Source organism: Stylophora pistillata, chromosome 12 (assembly GCF_964205215.1).
Source record: "Stylophora pistillata chromosome 12, jaStyPist1.2, whole genome shotgun sequence".
NCBI lineage: Eukaryota > Metazoa > Cnidaria > Anthozoa > Scleractinia > Pocilloporidae > Stylophora > Stylophora pistillata.
In genome coordinates, this window is record NC_142530.1 from 7874577 (window position 1) to 7899893 (window position 25317).

General features: G+C 40.1%; 4 protein-coding genes across 5 annotated transcripts; 2 read left to right on the forward strand and 2 right to left on the reverse strand.

The window, feature by feature from the left end:
• Positions 1–35: 35 nt before the first annotated feature.
• LOC111344834 (uncharacterized) lies at positions 36–4906 on the forward strand. 2 transcript variants are annotated; one of them, XM_022952097.2, is made up of 4 exons: positions 36–166; positions 356–467; positions 2473–2722; positions 3612–4906. In XM_022952097.2, the coding sequence occupies exons 2-4, from the start codon at positions 379–381 to the stop codon at positions 4752–4754; spliced, it is 1482 nt and encodes a 493-aa protein (XP_022807832.1). In that variant the 5' UTR covers positions 36–166; positions 356–378; the 3' UTR covers positions 4755–4906. The 2 variants fall into 2 exon arrangements, with proteins under 2 accessions (XP_022807832.1, XP_022807831.1); XM_022952096.2 differs by having other exon boundaries at positions 50–196.
• A 109-nt stretch (positions 4907–5015) lies between these two features.
• Positions 5016–9687, reverse strand: LOC148718640 (uncharacterized). Its single transcript, XM_088740650.1, has 2 exons — positions 9109–9687; positions 5016–7725 (listed from the first exon to the last, which is right to left on the reverse strand). Exons 1-2 carry the CDS (start codon positions 9402–9404, stop codon positions 6993–6995), a joined length of 1029 nt encoding a protein of 342 aa, XP_088596776.1. The 5' UTR covers positions 9405–9687; the 3' UTR covers positions 5016–6992.
• Positions 9688–10721: 1034 nt separating this feature from the next.
• On the reverse strand, positions 10722–13151 carry LOC111344831 (uncharacterized). The gene is made up of 2 exons (XM_022952093.2): positions 12625–13151; positions 10722–11962 (listed from the first exon to the last, which is right to left on the reverse strand). Exons 1-2 carry the CDS (start codon positions 12978–12980, stop codon positions 11392–11394), a joined length of 927 nt encoding a protein of 308 aa, XP_022807828.2. The 5' UTR covers positions 12981–13151; the 3' UTR covers positions 10722–11391.
• Positions 13152–16705: 3554 nt separating this feature from the next.
• On the forward strand, positions 16706–25104 carry LOC111344829 (putative N-acetylated-alpha-linked acidic dipeptidase). Its single transcript, XM_022952091.2, has 5 exons — positions 16706–17246; positions 18927–19134; positions 19364–19552; positions 20969–21260; positions 21510–25104. Exons 1-5 carry the CDS (start codon positions 16975–16977, stop codon positions 22775–22777), a joined length of 2229 nt encoding a protein of 742 aa, XP_022807826.2. The 5' UTR covers positions 16706–16974; the 3' UTR covers positions 22778–25104.
• Positions 25105–25317: the final 213 nt, after the last annotated feature.

Here is a 25317-nt window from a genome sequence, read left to right on the forward strand (position 1 = left end):
AAGAGTTATCGTGTCGTTTAGTGTACACAAGGGAATAAGCCCCGGGGATATTATTCACATCAAGTGAAGTGGTTGTCAATGGTGATAGCAAGGCACAGCAGACTCACAACACTCGATCGCACTTCAAGACAAGATTTTTACCAATTTTCTCGAGCAGATCACTGATGTAAGCAATTTATTGCTGATCTATTTGAAGGTAGAAAGACCTGTTTTGTTTAGCTTTATAACTTTAAGAAAACGATTGTTCTATAGCGAACGATTCTGCGAAAAGTCACGAATTTTGGACTAGTTCCTCCGAAGGCGAGTCGTTCAAGAGCTTTATGGTCCACGCTAATTTACGCTGTGTTTCATTCAGATTTTGAGGAACAAAAGGGCAGAATGACCGCGCCAAGGATGTATACAGCCGAAACGGAAAAACTATTGAAAGATAAAGGGCTGCGATGTGTCTGCGAATTATGCGATTGTGGGTAAGTGAACTTGCAGGTGAAACGGAGCATCCCTGAAATGTAATTAAGACCTTCGTCCGACTAAGATAAAATATTGATTCCGGAACAGCCCTACTTAATGGCAAACAGCTGTTTTATTGTACTTTAAAAAAGAGGATGGGAAAACATCGTGATAAATGAATTCAATAGTGCTAAAGGACGCTCAAGTTTGGCAGCGAAACTGCCGAAATTGAGGTTACTAGCCGGGGTGATAGTAGCCTCGCGAAAGCTAGTTATCACGACTAGGTTTGCACGCGCTTAGACGGTGTTGGCACAAGAGATTTATTTGTTTATTCGCTTATTTACGTTTTCTATTCGCCTTCTAAAAATGGCTTTTAGAGGATTTTTTATGTAGAAAGAGAAAGTGTCATTCATGAAGTTCATAGACTGTTTGTTGCGGGGGTATGCACTATATATCATGGGGTTAACTTCACTACCATTCCCAAAGTGCTTCTAAAATTTCTTTATTGTTGCGACCAGTTCACAATTGATGTGGGATGCTATTATGACACAGCTTTTAGGATAAACTGATCGTCATTTTAGATCGCGAATTTCGTTTCATTGGTTGTTATTATTCTAAACTTATTGAATGCTTTGAAAGTGTTGAAGTACTCGTCGGGCTTCTCGCATGTGCATGTTGTCCAAGGATTGTTTACTCAAAGATGACACTTCAAGATTTTCATCAACTTCGTCCTAAACAATGTATTCGAAGTCGCATTATTGGAATTTTTGAGATGAAGTGCATCTCAGTAAATTTTGAATATGTAACAATGAGGTTTCGTTGTACAAAGCGGTGATTAATCGTCACGCAAGGCTGGTAAGGCGACCTATGCGTAACGCATGGTGGCGCGTGGGAGAAGAGACGGGAGGAAAGCAGTTTTCGGGAACCGGTCGATGTTTATCGGGGCGGGGGTAGAACGGAGGGGGGGGGGGTGAACGGGGTGGGGGGTATTTTGGTTAAGTCACTTGTAAAATTTACTGATTCCCTCATAAGGCACGATAATATTGTTATGATCCCTTCCTTGGCAGAGATTGGCAGTCAAATTCTATGGTCAGGCCCTCCCTTTATAGTCTGTTGGCGACGATTGACGCCCCCTCCCCCCCCTCCGTTCCAGCTGAAAACCATGTGATCCCCTCCAAACAAATCCTCCAAAGCCCCAAGTGATAAATAATAACTGGTCCTTTATTTCTCTCTTTTTGTTTTGTTTTGTTTTTTTGTTTTGTTTGTTTTTGTCTTTTGTTTGTTTGTTTGTGTTATGTGAGTTTGAATTAATATTTACATTTAGACCCTTGGCTTTGATAGGCCTGCAACCAAGAAATTTTACTGTTTATAATCGACTAATTACCTGCAACATATTTTTATATTAAAAAACACAACTATTTCAATCTTTATTTCCTTGTTTTATTTTTTGAAGGAAGGGTTTTTGAAATCCTTTCATTTGACCTAAACTCTAGACTAGTAAATAAAAAAAAAAAATTAAATAAAATACAAAAATAAATATTTAAATTAGAGAATCTGAGTAGGAAAGTTTGTCATATCCCTTTATTAACCACAATGTGCTACTGGCTGGGATATCTTGTCCGAGGTCGAGGTCTGTGAGGGAGATGCAGTTGTACTTAGGTATCTATTTAACAATTATTCCACGAGCACGCGTTGGATATTAGATGATAGATAGCCAACGAGGCGCGTAGCGCCGAGTTGGCTATAATCATCTCATATCCAACAAGAGCAAGTGGAATAAAAACGTTAAATTAAATTATTAAATTGTATTAAATTTTATTAAATTTTTAGCTCCCTTTTAATTTTAAGCTGACACGTACGCTTGCCATATTTGTAGATTATGGTATTTTGGCTGACATACCATAATGGCTAAGCCAATAAAAAGTCTTGAATTGCATTATCCAGTGATCTAGTTTTTAATAATTATCATTATTCAATTAATTATTGTTAATTTTTTTTTTGTTTTTTTTTTTTTTGCATCTTCAGCGGATACCATCCTCACATTGGCTGCACAAAGGAACCACAGAAAATGAAATCAGTATTTAAGCGACCAGGACTGGCAGAAGCTAAAACTAACTATCAAAACACCTACACTTCACACGATGGAGCTAAACCTCGCAATACAAGAAAGCCACTCCCGCGCCTGAGGAACCCTAAACCTCCCCCCATGGACTTCAGAACGGTACAGAGAATGGAGTTTATCCCCAGGAAATCTGAACCTCAAGGAAGCTGTAAGGTAACAAGGGGTGTTAACCATGTTCCTGTACATTATGATGAAGTCTTAGCTATGGTGTAAATGCAAAAATGACACGACCAAAAGCAAGCGGGCGATTTGAGCCAGACGCACGACTAAGAACTTAGATAAAATCGGTTGTGAATGGACACAGCAGCAAAATGAGTGTGCATGCTTGTAACGCGCGAGAAATTTTACGCGCGAAAGGAATGGGGACGACAGCATTTCCATAGTAACACCACTGCCGAAAAATGGCGACACTTTAAACTTCTATTGTTTGTTTTCATTTTGCGGGGATATGCGCAAACCAAAACAAACAAGGTTGCCGAGTTGTGGAAAATTTCTGTCGAACCTCTTTCGTCACATATCTCACTGAACAAAAACAAAGTTACAATAACGGGTGTGAATTTAGGGACTGAAGCAGAACCTTCGTAACATGGCTACGAAGTTCGGAGCGACTTTTATTGCCTAAGCTGTCCGGATAAACTTAAAACAGTTGAACTTTAATTAAAAGAATGCTACTTACCCTTCAGACCTTTCCACAGAAACAAAGTCCAGTCCAAAAAGGGTAAAACGATGTTCTGTTCTTTCCTCGACGAAACTCGTTCATGCCTAAATCACAAAACGCTCCTCGACTGCGCCAAATCCGCAGAGGTTGAGCACTCATTTTGCTACTGTGTCGCGTGAATGAGAATTCACACGCGGCTCCGTATATGCTTCCTCAGGCGCGTGTTACTTCCGAATTCCGTTTTTCACCGAGCGCCCGGAACACATTCCACACTGTAATGAGTTACTGAGTTCTTTGGGTTGTCTGGAATTTTTCTTACGTTATACCACTAGACGCAATTCAAGCGCCGGGGGCTTCTTCATCAATTCTCCTTATTTTCTACAGATGGCGGATGAATACAAGCCATCTGACGAGAAACTGGATGGAAAGACAATCTATGCGCAAGAGTTCGTGAACCGTGGCCCTCCAGAGATGGTGAAGATAACACGACCAAGAACAGTCACGCAAAATCAGGGACTAAAATTTCAGTCGGCCACCACTCACAATCAAACGTTCACACCCAAAGTGCCCATCCTACAAGCACCGTATGGTGAACTACCTTGTTACACAGGGGGAATCCTGTATCCTGAGAAAAACGAAAGATATGACGTCAAAACCTGGAATCAAGACGTCTACCGTGGTAAATTTGCGGCGCGTCCCGACGCCTTCAAGCCTCAGGGAGCGCAAGTGACCATTGGTATTGAAGGCGACCACCTCTTACAAACAGTTCATAGGGATGCTTACAAGACGCCAACGAAAGACGCCAGGCCGGAAATGACCGTTCGTCAGCCGACGCTGAAGACCCAAAAACGCGCTAAGTTTCAGAGCGAAACTCAAGCTAAGAGTGACTTCCCAGGTTTTGGCGCGAAAATGCCATTGCCACCGAAACCTGTTACACCACCACCCGCCACTCTCCGATTGGCCATGGACAAGGGACGTGATTTTGAAACAACCAATAATAGCTTTTACAAGATCACGTGGGATCCGAGGAAAATTGAACGCACGAAGACTCTGAAGCCAGATAGCGACGAGTATGTACCACCCGAAACGAAATTTGCAACCACCACCATTACCAAAGAAGATTTCAAAGAAAAAGAACCCGTAAAAGTCACGAAGATAAGGCCACCCTCCAAAATCGAGCCAAATAAAGCGAAATTCTTCGACGAAACAGCCTACAACGCCCAGTTCAAACCATACAGCAAAGTTCCTTACATCCGCTACGGGGATTTCCACGAGACGAACTTTTACCGCAAGCCTCTTGTGAAATTCTGTACAGACGGATCAGTGACAACGCAAGATTTTAAGGGGGCTGAAGGTGGACGGCCGCGCACTTGTATCAAACCAGAAGAGAGGTTTGAAAAATCACACGAAAAGATGGATGGTGCAACAGTTTACAGCGAGGCGTATAATCGCAAGAAGCTCCCGGACTGTTCGTATTTAGAATGGATGAGCAAGCACTTGGCGAAAAATGCTTTGGCTACTGTATGACAACTTACACATACACAACAAGTGGAAGGGAACAATTTCATTTCAAGAATTTAATTTTTTTTTTACCGTATAGTAATGTGATAAATCTATCAAAACATGATCATATATCTAATGAATTTTGCGCTCTAGAAATAATAAAATTATTAAAATTATCATCATTTTATTTTATTTGTAAATAGTTAAAACGAAATCTCGCAAACTTAAGTGTCAAGGTCGTACTGTTTTCAAGACTGAAATACCGGAGAAAATGCAAACTCCACGTAACTTAACATTATCTTTTTTATTTGCAAAAGAGTTCAAGAACAGGAGATAAAATTAAAAACAAAATGTCGGCTTCATAACAAATCAATCAGGATTCTGAATGAAGTTGCGGTTCTCGCTTATTTCATGTTACTTCTTCCCCGCAACAGTTAATCCGGTTCGTGCGCGTTAACACTTCTTATAGAAATTTTTAGGGTTCCTGGTGGTCTTACGATCCCAGGCCCTTGCTTTTAGGACCTCACTTCCTAAACAGAGTGGTTAAGAATAAAAAGAAGGCCCATGGTCTGACTGAATATCCCCAGGTATCACACAAGGCAACAGCCTGTGTTTGTTTAAAAATTGCATTTTAATGATTAAATATTCGTGCCCAACATTTCATAACACTCGGGTTGCATAATGTTGCAAATATATATTTTTTCTTTTTTACCGAAATTTAAATAAACTAATCATTGTGACAAGCCAGGGCTTGGTTTCATTGACATCTTTTGTATGATTATTTTCCTTTTCCGAATTGGAACAAGAACACTTTTTTTTTTTTTCATCTTTTAAAGATCTAATGGGCAGAACACAATAGCCTGCAGCTGCACATGCGTTTTAAACTTTTGTACGCCGTCCTCTGCAAAACAACGACGTACAATCACCGATATGTGAGAGGCCTGAGAACAGAAAAACCGATGACAAATTATTAAAGTTTCTATTTTATAACTCGACGCTTTTCACATGCATTTTGCTGAAGTCGAGGTGTAGTGCCGTAAGAGACGGTAAACACCTCCAGCCATTAGCAAAATTCTATATAAAAATGCATGTAAATTCATTTTTTTTAATCGACGTCTTCCTTGGCGTTGCCATCCCTTGTTTAGCGACCGATCGCATTTACAAATAATTTTTGCCTGTCCAAGATATTCATGAACGCCTACCTTTCCGATAAGTTAAGACATAGACCCAGATTAACCTTTTCAACTCCCTAAGAACGACTGGATTCTGATTTCTGATTTCTCCTTTCTCCTTTCTCCTTATCACCCTTGAATCAAGTATAACGGCCATGAGAACAATGGAAATGAACGCCAATTTGTGAGGCTCCTGATTGTGAAAAACATCTCTGTTAGAACTAAAGAAAATGTAAAGAGAACAGCGTGGAGAACTGATACAAACTGATAGAAACTGATAAAAACTGATACAAACTGATACAAACTGATACAAACTGATACAAACTGATACAAACTGATACAAACTGATGCAAACTGATGCAAACTGATGTAAACTGATGCAAACTGATGCAAACTGTTACAAACTGATACAAACTGATGCAAACTGATGCAAACTGATGCAAACTGATACAAACTGATGTAAACTGATACAAACTGATGCAAACTGATGTAAACTGATACAAACTGATGCAAACTGATGCAAACTGATGCAAACTGATGCAAACTGATGTAAACTGATACAAACTGATGCAAACTGATGCAAACTGATGCAAACTGATACAAACTGATGTCAGGGTATGAGGAGTTATCATTTATATGCATATAGAAGTTATTCATTCTCCTTAGCTGTGAAAAAGCAGTATAAGATTTTATTAAGTTTCTTTCCCAGGAGCAGATCACAATGGCACGCGAAAGGAAAGGAAGGTAGTCAAAAATGGTCGATCAAAACAAATGAGACTGAGTTATCACCTGGACCGAAAGAGAATTCAGGAATCAACAGAGTCAGCGCGGGAAAATGAACCCTAGTGAATGGTGTGCTCGTGATTCTTCTTCTTCTTCTTCTTCTTCTTCTTCTTCTTCTTCTTCTTCTTCTTCTTCTTCTTCTTCTTCTTCTTCATCGTGAAAAATTTACCAACATTTATAACCATCAAGTCGTGTCTATTATCTTTAGGTATTAAAACAAGAAGTTTAAACCGGCTCCGGAGAAATTTCATGTCTCCCACGTGTAAACAAAAACTTCTCATAAGGTTTTATTAGCAGTAAAGAAGATTCACCTATGCAGACAAGTTGGGTAGCCATAATAACCATTTTCACAGTCAAATCCGTAAAGAAACGGAAGAAGGCAATATGTCGATAGATACTGGGGATTTGCATAACGGCAACATGCATCGTGCTGCAGACAACCTTTGTGCAGACAACAATCGCCGCACACCCACTGCCAGCACCAGCATTTCTTCCCGCGCATTCCAAAACATTCTTGGTCTGATCCATTGCGTATGTCGTCGCAATTTTGAGATTTTGCTTTTTCATTGGCCACAACGTGATTGTCATACGCAGTTCCTCTCAGATGTTTGAGGGAGTTTCCCGACGAACATACGTGATCAAGAACATTGACCTCAGAATTTATGTGATTCCTTAAAAACCGTTCCGTAAAGTGATCTTTAGCAGTAGTACTCCCCAGTGGTCCTGCGGAGCGGATGAGTCCCAAAAAGAACAAGTCGTTTCTTTCCACAACTTTTGACAAGTGAGAATTCAAAGAGTATTTGGATAAATATGCTGAGATTTTCCCCAACGTTATAACCTCGTTTTCATTTAGAGAACTTGTTCTTCTCCTCTTAAAAAATGCGCCATGTTTGTTTGATCGTAAAATTTCTTTGACGAACAATCGATGATTACATGGGGAGTTACTTTTATAGGAAAGTTCCTTGAACTTGCGTTTGACGATTTTCCGTGTCAGAGATCTCGACATGAACATTGGTACTCTCGTTTCCTCTACCTTGTATCTGAGGTGAGTCAAAACATAGAAGTGTTTATCTTACAATTGATCAGATTTCAGTGGTCTCACATTTTAATAACCCCTGTACAAGGTCCCCTTGTAAATACCGGACTTAAGGTAACTTCCCACCTCGTGGGTGTCCTTCGGGAAAAAATTCGCAGGCGCGCTAGTTCCACTAAAGTCCTATCAAACTCTACATCAGAAGAAAGCTTGATAATTAAATAAATGCAGTTTACGATATTAACATGATGAAAGGAAGTTTTTCTTTTAGAAATTGTCAGGCGGACCCAGTAAGGCGTAAAGCGACCGTGGGTTCTTCAAATGAATTTATCGAATGAATGTACAGTCTTATTCTGACAAGGCATCAATCAACAAAAGCGTGACAGGCTTTTTCGATATTCCATTTGGTCGTGTAGATATCGGCATCAAAAGTTGGAGTAGCTAAATATATGTGAGACGTGTTGCGTGAAAGGATGCCACGGGACAAACATTCTACATCTCAAAATTTTGCTACACACTTCCGTTTGTCATTAGAGAGATTAAGCACCACGTATTTTTTTCCCGCGAACGGTAGAGAGGGTCACGTGACCTGACATTTCCCGCGTTTGCCGTTTGCCGGCCGCCGTTTCTACTCGAGGAGGATATTTTTCCCGTTTGTAGGGAACGCGAAAGCGTGAGTATTTGCAGCCCATTTTTACCGACTATTTCTACTTTTTGATCGCTTGCTTTTATAGGTAAGCTTCGTTTATCATCTTACTTCTATATGAACTGCTTGTAAAGGCAATAGAGTTCAAATTCAAGCGGAAAATATATTACTTCTTTGTATCCATTATTTCTAGTCGCAGTGAATGGCGACCGAGAACATTTGTTCTGCCGTGTCTTCGGGAAGCTTAAACAGACGAACATCGCCGGCGGACGGAACGGCAAACGACAAACGGCTAGCCGACGTTCAGCGTTCGCCGTTTTCGCGGTGCTAAATCTAACTATTATTCCTAAAATGTTTAAGCGAAATTTGGCGAAATTTGGCGAAAATCGGTCAAAGCTAAATACCCTATAAATTCGCTCGAAGTGGATGTATTCCTCCAAAAGTCAAACGCGAGATTTTAGCTCATAAATTAAAGGTTCGTAAACAACTCGAGCCACGGCACGGCAGAACTCTCCTCTTGAAACCGCAAATAAATGTGAAAACCGTGGAGACCTCCTGGCGTCAATGACGATGGATCAAGATTTCCCGAGAGTATTCCTGGCAAATATTAATAAGAAGGCTGCGTGTAAACTTCTGATTAAAATAAGCGATAAAGCTATTGTTTGTTCATGAGAAAATCTTCTCGGGCTTAAACAGCAAAACAATGCAGTAGTACTCAAAATGTAACATTTGTTCGCTGCCTACCTCAACAGTCCAGCGCCGAGAACTTGTAAGTAATGGATATCTTGCTCCTTGCTGGTGTGATAAATAGCCAAAGTGCGTCCGCTCTGATTATACACTATACGAATTAGCATCTCAGACATGTAGAAACACATCGGCGAAACTGTCACAGCTTGGCCTTGGCTTTTCCAGCAGCCTTTAATAATGTTTGCAGAAGTCTTTGTAAACTCAAGGTTTTGTGTAATTTTGGCTTCCGTGTCCAGGTTAAAAAATTGGAGGTAAAAAATAAGAAAACAGAGAGAAGATGAGGAGTTCTCCATTGGTATGGTTCTTAGACCAACAAAGGTTTTAGTAGGAATGTGGTCTTTGGACTAATAACATGATTAGAACCCTGTTTTGAAGACAAAACAAATTGTCGACGTGGTTACGGCTGGTGTTATCACGTGCATGGGGGCAGCGTGGACTTTGTGTCGGGGAAATACACTGAAACGTAATCACCACAGATCAGAGTCCCGTAATTTTTTTTTGACGACATCATGTTATTTCGTCTCGTTTAAGTGAACTTATTAGCGGATTTTATCTTTGATATCTCCGTGTTACTGCATACTCTCTTGTGATTTTAAAATAAAAGATTACCGAACGACGAACCAATCTAAGGAGGGTTCGAATCTGTAATGGATCACGAAATACGCAAGGGAGCAGGGCAAACTTACTTGCGTGTTACCGCTGGTCAAAGTTTAACTTTTTTCCCAAAAAAATCGACCTTATTCTTAAAGGAATTTAAAACCATAAATTTCCGAAGAGCAGTTTTTATTGGTTTTCTTGAAAATGAATCATTTAACATATTTCGCGATCTGGCTAGAATGACGGTCTTGAGGAATTAAGGCTAATTTTTCGAGATGTTTCAAACCGCGTCTTAGTCCTTTTTATTAACACTGAGTCAAAAGATATTCAAAGGGAAAACATTCATTTTGTTGGAGGCAACGATATAAGCTTGCCTTGTTCGTTATGAGTCAAGGATAATTTCAAGACCTTAGCAACTGCTCAGCTGTGCATCCACCCCTCCCCTAACATAACATTAAACTTGACTTGTTATCAGTTGACTATTGTTGGACAAGGGGGTGGGTACGCCGTTGTTCAGAGACTGACTGATTGATCTAGTCTACCAGTGTGGCTCCAGTGGATCCCCCCGAATACTATTTTCAATCGATGCGGATATAATAACTACAAGGAAAAGGCACATGCAATATCAATTTGCAACGAATAAAATAAGCATGGCCCGAGTAGCACCATTTGCGCTTGAGCGGAACGCGGGACTAAATGATGCTACGAGGGACACAAATAAACTATATGTCCTCCAAAAGTCATGTGATTATCATTATGAACACAGTCCAGCAAATACGAGATATCGTCCATTTTTCATCTTACAAGATAACCTCGTACGAAGTTATGAGGCTTACATGAGGTACTTGACCTTAGTGAGCCTGCGCTCCTTCGTTAATAGCTGGGTTGCGGTTGGATGATGGAAAGTTGAATGTTGAATAACGCGAAGTACTGCATGTTGAATATATCAATACCATAAGTACAAAAATATTGCATTGCCACAACTATAAAGTGGAATTACGAGAAGTACAATGTTTAATACTTGAAACTTGGAAGTTTAATCGTAAAAAAGACAATGTTGAATCGGAAAAAGTTTCATAAGGAATAAACACTTGAATGTCCAATCGTGAAATAAGGAAGAATACTAAAAGTACAATGTCAAATCACAATGTTGAATTTTGGTCCCGATGGGACGCCATATAGAAACTCTTTTCAGAGGTCAATTTCAATTTACATTTATTAACTCAGTTGATAAAACATGGTATCTTGTTATACCCCCCACCGACAAAGCACCACACTTTTGTTAGAAACTTACACCCTTTATTCATTTGATTAAACTGAATATACTCGCTAAATAGAAATTTTGAACATGAGCTAATTCAAGAGCTTCGGTCAATTACATCTAGGAACATCGGCACAACTTTCCGTTCTGACAAGATTCAGAGCTTTGTTAACTGAAAACGCCCAATTATTTGCCTGTGCTATAACTTTGGGGAGAAGGGAGGGTCGTTCCAGTAAGGTTTTATATGACAGCCTCTCCACACACATCTGACAATGATAATGATAATGATAATAAAATAATCTAGTATACATTGAAATACCAGCAGAAATTTACACCCATGCTCTGAGCTCATATCATTGCAGATTAAAGTGCCCATGTCTTGCTGTTCTATTAACCCTTACAGATATGAACTGATAACAGTTCTAAACACAGCTGGGATATCCCCCGTAACTATTGCAATTGAAGCCATAAAGAAACGGAAACAAACAATATCCTGACAATCTTTTTTTCCTGCAACATAAATCGTGTTGGTAATATCCCTGATGATGACAGCAATCATTGCAAACAAGATTCCAGCACCAGCACCCTGCTCCGCACATTCCCAGACATTCATTCTTATCCGGATCTCCTCTCAGATCTTTACAAGTGCCCCGCTTTCTGTTAAAGAGTTTTAGGTATCTGTGGGCGGCGGTTTGTTTGTCACGCGTATGCGCAGCGTCACCAGGCTTTCCCAGCAGGCTCATAGACATTACATGGAAGGTCTTGATTAGGACATTTTCTCTTGCTTCGCCTTCGTCCTGTAGGGCGTGCGAAACATCCGACAAAAGCTGTATTTCTGGTTTCTTTTGAAGCCTCGTCATAGCTCTTTGATACAGCATAGAAGAACTTTGCCTCATATCCTTTAGCAAGCCGGTAACTCTCTCAGATATAGAGTCTTCAGCCCAAACGTTGGATTCCTTGCCGATAAAAAACGGCTCAGAGTCGGGATGGGGCCTGCCGAGCAAAATGAAAACGAAAATTTATCCACTTTCTTGAGGGTCTAAATGGACTTTACTGTTAGCCGTAAAACGGTAAAAAAATTGACCGTAAAGATATTTTAAAACTATTAGGGACCAAATTTTAAGGCTGTTAAAGGGCTAACGCTCGAAACTTTGAAATTATTTACGTTGGCCAATTCATATTATCAACTCAGTGGACAAAACCATAATTACAATGCAAAATTTTAACCGTTAGCCGTAAAAGCCATAGCCCCATCGAGACCCTCTTTCTTTCACTTGATGTGGAAGATATACCATAACCTCTGCGATACCAACTGAGTTAACAAGCCAACTGGGAGCTGGTCATTATACTGCGAAGATCAATCGCATCTTTATTTACTTATCAGCAGGTCCAATATGTGGTATTTATATATTCACAGTCGTTCAGAATGGATATATATCAACCTCTGGAACTGCGATCGTCGCAGTTCAAAACAGAAGCGGAACGGTTTTAACACAACGGGTAAAAGCTGCTACGAAAACTTTACCGGTTGTACAAGCATTGTGCTACCTGATTAAAATTTCATTAGGCAAAAATCACTTGCTTGTTAGTATAACAATAACAGACATTTCGAGGAGTATCTCTGCACGGACAAAGAAATGATAACTAGCACTTACCACAAGAAATTGTTTCCCAATACTTTTACGTGAGTTTTCTGACGACTCGGCATACGAAATCGTACCAGAACAATGTTGTTCGTGTCTGTGAGTTGTATAAACCCGAGCTGAATCTCGAAGCACAAAGAAAGTCTTTCGTTTTGACAATAGCAACCCTTGACGAAGCTATCTGAGCGATTTTCTAACTTGAGAGGGGATTTAACAAGAGTACATAATAAAGTGGCATCACAAAGGTAGACCAAGAGTAAAATTTGGAGCAGGAAATTTCGCAAAGTCATCTTGGATGCGAATGATCTTCTGTAATCCCTGTCAACACCTTTGAGGAAGAATAGAAAATTGGAGTTTTTTAAATTCATTTTTGCAGGTATCGAACCACGACGCCACAGGGAAGAACGTGCTTTGTGCGACTGTTTCCTTTCCTCTCCTGTCTTATGGATGAATTTTCTAACGAAGAGTTTCGATTACTCAATGAAGAAACTGAATAATTAGTTTTTCAATCTTGTCTTTTGATTTTGCGGCTACGGAAACTGTTTGATCCCTACGACCTTTATGGCCGCAAGGTAGTATATTCTATCGCTGTATTGAAGCCAGCGTCAGCGGAATATCATTTGTCTGCAAACAAGTGGAAATTTTTAATAAATAAAGTAGATATATCGGTAACCTACCGCAAGCCCCTTTTCATACGAGCCCGCCGACCAGCAGGAATTCCCAGTCAGCGGTCTGGAAATCTTACCTCGGATACCAATCTGCAATTTCTTGACGATTCAAATTAGTCAACACTTCTTTAGCGAGCTCCAACTGCGCTACTTAGAGGATGTAAATTAGCGAAACTCTTTAAAGAAATGATATTTATAAACAAAATCTATTTATTTGTAGATATTTTGCACCAGCGAGTTCCATGATGTACCTGTGTTGATTGCTGAAGACCTCTTCCGTTCGCCGATCGCATAATATTTGCCATATTTCGTCTTCTAAATTTAGGAGCGGGGCATTGAGGTTTGTGGTTTTCCGGTTTTGGCTATATTTCAGATCGGTTTTTCGGTTTTTGTGCCAAAAAACATCGGTTTATCGGTTTTGTTAGATTTTCTGGTTAGATTAGATAGTTTATTTGAAAAACATTGCAACTAAAGGTTGAATTACGCATTCATTTGCAAGATAATAGGAAAATTCATTACCTGACGAGGGAATTCCGCGTTAAATTGCACACGAAAACCGATATTAAAGCCAGCACACGAAAATTTATAAAGGACACGCGAACGTTGTCCTAGCGGTACTGAATCTTTCACACTGAACACGTTTCTAAGTTTAAACGTACTGAAAACTAACTTAACATCTACATCAGCTCTGCAATAACGTTTGAGTAGTTGTCTTAACTTAGTCTGAGCGATGTTTGGAAACCAGCCAACATAGAGAAGTTTATAAATTTTCGTGTGCTGGCTGTAATGTCAGTTCTATTGGTGAGACCACTCGCCACATTTGTACACGAGTTCGTGAGCACCTATTTTCGGTCAAAACTTGGCATATTTACAAGCACCTGCAATCATCAAGGGCCTGTCTTGACTCTTGTGATACAGAATGTTTCACGATCTTAGATTCTACCGCTTCAAAATACCAAATTAAGATCAAAGAGGCATTTCATATTAAGTGGAAAAAACCCATTCTTAATCAGCAATTGAAGTATCTAGAATTGTGTCTTTCCTTTTAATTATGTTGTTACTTGGTCTTTTATTTTATTATTATTATTATTATTATTATTATTATTTGATCTAGTTAAGTGCGCGCTATTTACATTTTTCGCGTATTTTAATATTCAAATTGTAACGCAAGCCCTGACACGTAGTTTGTAACGTACCTTGATATAAATTCAAATGTACAACCGTTAAAGCTCATTTGCAACTGAAGATGACATGAGAATGTCGTAACATGTCTTGTAAATTTAAACTCAAAGTTGTCGTTTCTTTTTTGAGTTATTGTCACTCTGCTGTCTTTACGTCCTTTTAAAACAAAACTTTGTAGCAATTTGACGATAGTTGTTATGCTTACGTAGATGCGAAACAATATCACTTAGCCTCGTTTTCAACTCGCAATTCCACGTTAAATACCTTGCTTCCTTAACCAATCAGAATGCGAGATTGTATTCAATGATGCGATTCTAAGAAATATATAAGAAATGGTAACATACTTTTAAAATATAAAAAATTAGGTAACACACAATATAAAGTCTGCTTATACAAAGCGTGCGTGAATGATGAAAGGTAAAACTATCATGGGACCTGTTCGTACGGACCACAGGTAAATTGAAAGCGCGCTTTTTCCGTAAGTCCACTGTAGATACATTCCTGGGCGGCAGGAGCAGTTATGCAGCTTGTGACCTGGTTCAAGAACGTTAGAAAAGAGCTTCTTGGCAATAGTCTCTGGTTTTCAGCATTTGGTTTTCGGTTTCGTCAAATATTTTGACGGGTACTCGGTTTGGTATCCGGTGTGCTTTTTCGGTTTTTCATATGGGGGTTCCGGTTTCTCCTCGATCTGAGCAGCAGTTATATATATATATATGCCTCTGCTGAAACCTAAATAGCCGCGAAACCTATGTTGCTCCGCTTGTGACCTCAGTATCAGATCGACTTGGATTTTGACAAAGTGATCGGTGTAGACGGTTTTGCATGCGGTTTTCGGTTTTGATCGAAATTTTTTTGCGGTTTTGCGGTTAGTAATAGACCACAATGCCCCCCTCATTTAGCCCGGATTTGTAACTATTGATCAATATAATTCCTAGTCATTATCATTTTTTTACCTGCTCTTTTTAAGGCTTATTCGACTGCCTGGTGATGTGATGTTTATAGCTGGCATTCTCCCAACTATAGTGTTTTCGAATCTATGGATAGTCACGAAAAAAGAAAAAAAAGAAAAGACCTGCCTTCTCACAAACGAAAAAAATAAATAAATAAACAAACTCTTCGAAACGCATGTGGAATTCTTATACAGTGTCGGATAGCAATAAATATAAACCATCCTTGGCCCAAGTATAGGTGAACCTTCGCGGGTGTCCTTAGCAAAAAAAAAGTAATTTAACGCGCTATTTGAAGCATAACCACCATAAACTATATATTAATGGAAAGGTTATGAAATGCACTATTCGTCAAAAACTATTTCGTTTTAGCTCGATCTTATCGTAAACCGAATGGGGTGCGACAGTCCGAAATGGACGATGTTTCTCCATTCACATTCTAGTTTTAAACGCAGAGAGATAGCAAAGATCTTACCTGATAATTTTCCTTGCAGGGACCCTCAGTTGGTGACCAACTAAAAAGGAATTGGCTAAAGGGATGGCTCAGAGTTTCTCCTTGGGTCAGAGAAGATGTTCAAAACAAAAACAAAAAATGTCGAGATGCAATACTTACGTAGTCAAATAATGACAGCGCGAGCACATCAAACAAACTATGTTTAAGGCACTTCGGCATGGAGGATAAAACAGGGAGAGGAAACCGGTTTTGGAATACAAACTCCGTAGCGTTGAAGTTTTCTACGGAGAAACAATGTTTGAGGAGGATTCGTCTGGCAGAAAATAAACCTAATTACGGAATAAGGAAGATTTTTTTTTTCAGGATTTTTTGAGTGAAACGGGATTTTTTTTGGAAAATTTGAAGATTTTCAAATTATTTAACGACGTTTAGACGATGATGTTTAAAATAATACAGCCAATAGCATAAATACAAATTTAAAATTATATTGTGATAAATCGGGATTTTCAGAGTTAAGAAAAATGAGAATCATACCCATTTTTTGGAGAATTTCTGATAGATTTTTTAAGGCGCCATCAATGTATGGGATTTTTGTTCTCAGGCCTGAAGCTGTTGTTAAGGAAATCTAGAAGTCTTCGCGAAATGAACGAAAAAATGCACGAGTCACATATTTTTCATTGTTAACAATTCATGAATCACACCTGCCTCGGAATAAAATTTACGCGTCGCAGTGAACCCGTACTTATAAATCCTTCGCCACCCTAACTGACCCCCCCAAAAAACACTGCCCCCCTCCCCCGTTGCGTGCTACGTGCACCTGACAAATAATCGTCAAAGTGACAGTCGAGGCAGCGCTTAACAATCAGTCAACAGTAACATTTTTGAGGTCGGCTGTCACCTATCTTTCTCTTCAAACTTGATCAATCTGAGTCTTTACCTCTTCTACAGCAAAAACAAGCAGATAACACTGAAACCTGAAACTTATGAAGGGTAATTTAGTTGCGTTCTGCCCAGACTATTTTTAATCTTGTTTGGCTAACCGCTTTTGCCTGAGAACACCATTTAATTCGATAAGGTACACTGTGCGAAGAACTGAGAAACGGCGACTGCTATGATACCTCTATCGTATTCAGATGATATGATGGTCGAAACTTCGCCTTCCATCAAGGAGAAATGCGCAAGTAAAGGATGCATGTTGAAATCTCCTCGAATACGAATTGTAATTATCGTCGTGGTCACGGCCGTGTTAGCCATAGTCATTGGATTTCTCATTGGTTATTTCGTACCGAAGCCGCGAAAAGAAGACTCAGACGAAGAAAGAAAAGACATGCACGATAAGTTTGAAAGCTTGGTCAGTGCAGAAGAATTGGAGAGAGAGTTAAGGTGAATATTGAAGCTTGTTGTTCACGAAAAACACGCTACCTAATTCTATTGTTTGTTATGGAAATTTCGCATGAACATACTTCGATAATTTTACCGACTCGATCGTGATCACAAAGAAAGCGAAAGTAGGAACGAGTTTCTTCAGCTACCAATTGAAATTTTTTTTGAAATCGACGAACGACCATGGGTTTTTCATTCCACTTTAAGAAAAGGAAAGTGAGTGCTACGCCATAACTAGACCTTATTATTCGCCTCTTAAACTTAACTTTGACACCTCTGTTTCTTCCCGCGTGGTAATTATTTTGTCTCACTGAATTTCACAACCGGCAGTCAGGTCAAACAATAATTCCTTCTGTATCTAGTTGCTCTTCTTAATTATTTGCTCTTTTGGCGTGTTTTCATTACGGTAATGCTTCGCTCCATCGAAGCATTGTGTAAACAATAAGAGGCTTTATTTCTCGCTATGTGTCAATTACATTGATTCATCTACGTGACAACCAGAAAATTTGCATACCAAAAGAAACAACTCAAGAGTTGCACATGGAGTTACAGTTTCCATGCGCTCATTTAAGATTATGGCTAAATGGAGGTGAGCTTATTTCTTATATTATTCATCATCAACCGTTTTCTTCAAAAACATCCCGATTAATTTATTACTTGTCCCCGAAGAGTAGAGGAAAAAAAAGCTATTCTCCTGTACTAATTCCGCTATATCTCAGAATCTCAGAAACTTCTGGATAAAGTGGCATTAGAAACAGGTTTCCCTTGCATCTCTACTGAAGGAGGAGGGGGGAGGGGAGGGTGAGGAGTTGTTGATCCAAGAGGGGCGCTGGTTTTTACAGCCTATGGGGTAAACGTTTATTAGAGTGTGGGCGCTTATTCGAGGAAATACTACCTCTGGGAGGGAGCGTTGCGTGACCGAAACATCACGGCTGCGGGGAGACTAAGGAAATACGGAAGTTGGTGAAGAAGAGCAAAAACAAGTAACCACACAAAGCCTGGGGACGACGTCGGTCCTGACGTTTATCGAGGCAGCCAATTTTCTCCTGCCTCTCAATTCTCAGCCTTTTCGGAAATCCAAGCACTGTACTTGTACCCTTAGCTCGATACTGTTTTGAAACTTGTCAGTTGATCAGAGAATCATGCAGTTTTTACCTGGATCAAAGCAAAAAAAAAAAAAAAATGAAAAAAGCATGGACGGTTTATAATTGGTCTTTAAGTTGACAGGACGTAGCCCTTCACCAGCTCTCTTGTGCTGTGGGAAGACTTTCTTACTGCGGTGAATTTAAATTCAGTGAACGCATCCTTTTGATCTTCCAGTCTGAGGTAACTAAAATGAATTAAAGTTGTGGGAACCCTTTCTTAACTTGCACTTTCCATATATAGTGGCCAGATCAAATTTACAGTCTTCAAATCGCGGACTTCCGGTTACACTGCGCAAAATTACCGGTTTAAGAGAATAGTACGATACCTGGAAGTGAAACTGCAGGACCTTCGTGTTTGCCCACAGCGTCACTGGGGTCTCTTCCTGTTAATAAAAGCCTTTAAAGGGATTTGGAAAGACTTAAATGGACAAATTAAAGATTTTATTCAAAGTGGTTGGTAAGGGGGAGGGGCGGGCGGGGGAGAGAAGTCGTAATATCACCTAATTAACTTTATTCTTCATCGATTCCATTTCAGATTTTTTACGTCAGAGCCGCATGTCACTGGTTCAAAAAGACACAAGACTCTTATCGATCATATGGAGACAAAGTGGCGGGAATATGGATTTGACGTGGAAATACCGGAATACCAAGTGCTTCTTTCCGTGCCACAGGTTGACCAGCCAAACACTGTTGAAATTCTCGACAATGGTGTAGTGAAGCATACTATTCTTGGCAAGATTAATGTAGGTTCAACTGAATTCTTTTAACTCATTAGACCATGTTTATTTCAACGAACAAAAAAGGTATTTCCCCTTAAAAATATAAAGAAAATTTAAATTATTGGCCTGAACTTTAATAAATGGACCTCACGTTTTCCTCCGCCTCTCCCTAAAATTTGGCCCTTCCTTGAATTCGCTCAGAGGACTGAGTTAGCGTAATCCGATCTTGAGTTAACTTTTGTTCTCGTTCCAGGTCACTACAAAGGCCGAGCCAAAACGTTCGTTCCCGTACTTCCCTTTTATCGCTTATGCTCCGCCAGGTGATGTCGAGGGAGAACTGGTCTACTGCAATGCAGGACAAGAAGATGATTTACTGATGTTGGATAGGATGAACATCTCCGTCAAGGATAGGATTGTGCTTTTGAAAGGCCACGGTGCTGGTGTAAGTGATAGTAGATTAATAAAGAGCAAGGGAAATTCATAACATGAAAACTGTTGCTTGTTAGGGTCACCACATATTTATAGCATAGAGAAATCAATTGGAGACTCAGAGACTGATTAAATTTGTCTCGATAATGAAAAGTAAGTTCTGTTTGTGAGCGTGAAACTCAAGGAGATACACAGTTGTCAAATTCCGAGTGCACAGGACTCCAGATCGAGAGATCCGAGCTCGAGCCTGGGTGTGCTGTGTCGTTAGGTAAGCACTTACTCTCGTAAAACCGCAAACACCTTCAGAAAGTGAACCTCACGGGTACGGAGAAGGATACTGATGACAGGGATGCAGTTCTTTCCAAGGGAAGGAGAAATACGCCTAACCCCTTTATTTTGCAAATGGGGATAAGATCAGAAGCCCTGCAGTACTGAGGAGTTAGGTTTTAGACTTTGAACATCTTTGGGTGCTACAGAAAGGAGGAAGGGTAAGGAATTCGACTTTCCTGTCGTAATGGTGGGTGCTTTTGACTGCAGGTCTAATAATTTGGGGCTCAATCCCTTACCCAGTCAATGTGAGGTTTTTAAGAGCAAGACACTTAAGCTTCACATTACCTTTCTCAACGCAAGAGGTGAATATATCTTATTAACCAAGCGCGAGGACCGTACTTGGAGAATATCGGCCCGAGGTCTTGACAGTACGGACCGAGGGCCGATATTCTTCCAGTACGGTCCCGAGCAAGCTTGGTTAATAAGAGATTTATTATACGATTGAAGTTCAAAGGGACACAAGTGCGGTATCATTCGGGACAGTGCCCGGTCCAATACTGAGAGAATATTGACCGGCAATAGAGCATTTTGATTGGTTGATTTTAGTTATTAGCCCTCTGACTGCCCGAGTCGTGTAATAAAAAGTGGTACTGGTGACCGGTGAACTGCCCAGGAACCTTAACGAAATAGTAAAAGGTTACATGCGATACACCAGCAGGAGAAGTAGCAATACTTGCTTTACGCGAGAGAACCTGGGATAAGCTTTGTACCCAGATCCTACTGTGTAACTGTAACTTATAACTGCACTGCCGTAAGAGGCCTGGTTATGAGACCAGCTCTGACCACATGAGCTACTAGGTTCATAAGCTGATTTTTCCGTACCCTTTCCTTAACAACTAAAGGTACCTTCATCCGTGAGGTGCAATTAGATTCAAAAGGAGAGAGAATGGCCCTGGATAAAGGCGATAAAAATCAGGTATCACAAAAAAGGCAGGCTACATTTTTAAAGGTGCTCCCCGTGATGCGCTAATGTTCTTAGCTGACTTCATTCGCCAAACTCGTTCTCGGGACTGTTTACGTTGGAGAAAAAGCAAAGGAAACTGAGTCAAGTTGTCGGTATGTAACTTTGAAAATAAAGCGCGGTACTTCTATCCCTTAGGTATCCGCTGCTGCCAAGCGGGGGGCTGTGGGGGCGATTTTGTTCGTAGATCCTCAATCTGTGGCTAGAGAGGGAGCTGGTGCCAAACAAACATATCCGTACACTTCTTGGATGTCTAAGGAAGCAGTGTTCTCGAAGGCAATATCACAACGAAATGGAGACAAACTAACTCCTCACATACCAGCTATTACAGGAATGTATCGTCTGTCCAGAAATGAAACCGATTTACCAAGTATTCCCGTTCAGCCGATCTCGTACGAAGATGCATCGAATTTGCTGAATCGTCTTGGAGGTGAGTTTCAATGCATTCTCTTAAAAAAAAAAGAGTAAACGATAGAAAAAATATGATAATGGTTAATGGTAAGTAAAGCAATTGCCACGTTGGATGATGCTTAAAAATCGTTTTTAAATACAGTTGGTACTAAGTCCAGTCCGCTAGATGTGATTTTATTTGGCTTGGTTTTGTGATTTTAAAAGGTCTTCGCATGCTCCATCAGTATATTTTCTTTCAGATATTAATTTTTCATGGATGGTATTTCAGGAGACGAAGTCCCCTGGGATTGGCGTGGTACTCTTAATGTCACCTACAGGTTTGGTCCTGGATTTACCAAACCCGGCACTAAGGTGCGACTGCGAGTACACAACAAACTGGAGGTGAGATCAATCTACAATGTCATCGGAACTATGTCTGGTCAAGAAGAACCTGATCGATACGTTCTTGTGGGAAACCATCGTGACGCAATTTTCTTCGGAGCCGCAGATGCATCCAGTGGTTCTGCCACTCTGATGGAAGTCGCTCGATTACTCGGAGAACTAAAAAACGACGGCTGGAGGCCGCGAAGGACGATCAAACTATGCAGCTGGGGAGCCGAGGAGTTCGGTTTAATAGGCTCGGTCGAGTGGGTTGAGGAACACAGCAAACTTCTAATGGATCGAGCTGTTGTTTATTGGAATACGGATGTTGCTGTGGGCGGCAATTACGTCTTGATTGCACAGGCATGCCCAATACTTGCCGAAGCGATATTTCAAAGAATGAAAACGATCAACGGTCCTGATAAGAAGACTCTTTACAATAGTCTGCTGGAGAAATTCTCCAAATCGGTAGACAACCCGGAGGAGCCTTGGACGATCCCTTACCTCTTTTTCAGCGATTATTTGCCTTTTTATATGAGTATTGGCGTACCGGCCGCTGACTTCAGTTACTTTTATGGCGATGAAAAGAATGGTATGCTTCTTTATCCAGTTTATCATACGCAAGAGGACAGCTATTATTGGATCAAAAAGTTCGTGGATCCCGAATTTGCTTATCTTTCCACCATGACTAAGCTCATAGGCGGACTCGCTTTGGATTTTAGCGACACTGCTGTTTTGAATTTCAATGTCTTACGTTATGCCAAAGCAGTCAAAAAGTCTTTCAAAGAGATCGATGTAATGATGGGTAGCCTGAATGTGTCAACGACCTTTGTGCATCATGCTTTAGAGAAATTCATGAAGGCGAGTACTCTTTTTCATTCGGAAAAAAACAAGCTTGCAGGAGACGAAGGCCAACTGGTTCTCAGGAGAATCAACGACCAAATGGTTCGCGTGGAGAGAGCGTTTATCAGCCCCTACTTGAGGTTAGATGACCCGATGATGCAGCACGTTTATTCACGGAACTTTCAAGGAAAATCCTTTCCAGGGGTTATCGAGGCAATGGAAAGAGGAAACGCCGCTGAAGTGAAGAAACAGTTGTCGCTGGTTGCAGAGGCTGTTCTGTCTGCTGCTGATATCATCAGGCCTGTTGTCTCCAGTAAGCAAGGAGGAAAATAATGAAGTCTCATGAAAACTGTAGGACATAGTTCGTTCAAGGCTCATCATCCCGACTTCCCGCATTTAGTAGTTAAAAGCTATGACCCTAAGAGCCGCTTTCGACTGCTTTTCATTTCCGCGTGTTACCGTGCAACTCAGCTAGATGAGAAGTTTGAGATTCCGAAGTGAAATTTAACCGTTCCAATTTTTTTAACGGTTGTAAGAAGAATTCTACTTGAGAAGCCGCCATTTTGAAAATGCTCAGTAACCTGGCCATTTACGCAACGCGCGGTTGCTTCTGGTCTTTTTATAGCGAAAATCACCAGAAATTCTTTTTGTGCAGCAATCCCCCCTTTCCATCTCCCCCCCCCCCCAAAAAAAAGGGTTAAAGAAGAGCCAGGACGAGTGAAACTTTAAATTGCGTTATTGCGTGGACAGTAAGTTGCCAGTAACCCAACCTTTGCAAAATTGTCTTCATTTTTGTTAGAAATTAGAAAACGACTGTCTCCACTTTCAATTTTGCTCAACAACTTGGCCGATAACCTGGAATGCAATATAAACCTCGGCACATAAGGTGGCTGCACAAACGATTTAAAATCAATCTGAGTTTGCTAATTTAAAACAGAGGGGCCGATGACCAATGACTAAAGCGGTAGATGTTTGTGAACGAAGTGTTGCGTCCCCGCAACTAAGTCGGTTTTTCAATATGGCTGTGCTCGCAGCAGAATTTGAGCTTAGAAGGAAACATCTTTCTAAACGTCGGGTCACCCTCTGGATTTTCTTTCAGAAGGAGAAACACTATGGTATGTTTTTATGTCTTGGGTTCTGAATGGAGGCGATGAAAATCATATGATTTCTTGTGCATAATTCTTTAAAATATCACCTTTTTTTTCGTGTGTATTAAGGAGTTGACAGTCAGTCATTTAGATAAACCGGTGGAGAGATAGAATTAGCGAGGATTGAAAGTGATCTTAACTTGGTATTAGCAAATAGTTAAAAGATACGCAAGGAAGGAAGTTAAGCGAGGTCGATTTTAAGAGGATTGGTTAAACCATAACCAAAGTAATCTCAGAGGGTCCACTATTTGAAATAAAGGATAACAGTACAAGGAGCATATGAGATTTCAGAACAATGCACTTAACTGTTGTAAATTTCAGGATATTACGACATAGTCCAGCTTGTGATTGGATGAGTAGATGGCACGAGCTTTCTGGACCAATCAGAGGGTAAAGTTATGCAAAAACAAAGCAACCACGGATTAGTTTTGACACTTAGTTGCAAATTGGGTTGTTTCCTCTTTGAATGACAGAGAGAGATTTTCCAGGCAGTAATGTAAATATTCAAGGCATATTTCCTGTAGTAGTTTCAATAAGATTTGAACAAAATATAGAGATTAAATATCTAAGGCATGTTTCCTGTAGTAGTTTATAAAAGATTTGAACAAAAGTTAGCGACAGTGTCTCGACTTAAATCAATGCAGTATTGTAACTGTCAAATGAAACTACCTAATGAAAGTGTAAAATTACGCAAGTAAAAAGATCTTATCAGCAACTGATAAGACAAGAAATGTATGTCTCCTATTGGAAAAAGACTGATAAGGGAAATCTGCAACAACATTCGCCATCGATTTATGTGCAGTATTGGTCAGCCGTCTTTCGTGATTTTTTTCTCAGAGGAAGCAGATGTCTGTGTTCCTGAGACACAATGGAGAGACAACTTTAGTTTTCATTGACTTTTTCCTTTCCTTCAAGTAGTAGTGTGGAATTTCATAAAATAATCGTCAAATTTGCGTCATGGAAATGTTAGTTTAGCGACGTAATTCGGAAGGCAGAATTAAGAAGTTGATGCCGTCTTTTTAGTAAGGAAATCCTTATAATTCAAGTCATAGCTCACAAATTAAATTTATATTATCTGCTTCTTCCTCCAAATATTTCCTTTCCTTCTTGCGACAGTGTAAAACGCAGAAGAACTTAGTCGCAGCTTTGTGAAATAAAATAAAGTATTTAAGCTAATGGAGTACCCTAAAATAGTCCATCGTAATATCCAGTCTGTGTGATCGCGTTTATCTGTTTGTTTTGGAACTTTTCATTATGTGCGTGCGTAATCATTCTTATCTCCAACGTGAGCTGTGTTTATTATCAAATCTATTGAACAGGATCACAAGGTCAAGTCGTCCCTTAATGCATTCTAAAAAGCAGTTGGCTTAGAACCAAGAACTCACACGAACATCTGTTAATGATACTTTCGTACTTCGCGTTCTTCTGACGGGTCCGCAATGTAACGTTATTCTACAAGGAAATAGCTGCCATATTCAGCCATGATTAAATAAACTTTCAATTTTTATGATCGGGCATTGCAATTTGAATATACTAGACCAGTTTAACATAGCTAGGTTTTTATTGTAGCTCTTTAGGCCACACACTGGGAGCTTATCCCATTTTCCGCACTGCATGAGATGAGCATGGAGTACTACCTCTCCGGTTCAGCTGGGATTCTCCTCTATCACAGGAAATTGAAATTACACTTGAAAGTTGTTTTTATACTGGAGATGTCTGTTAAGC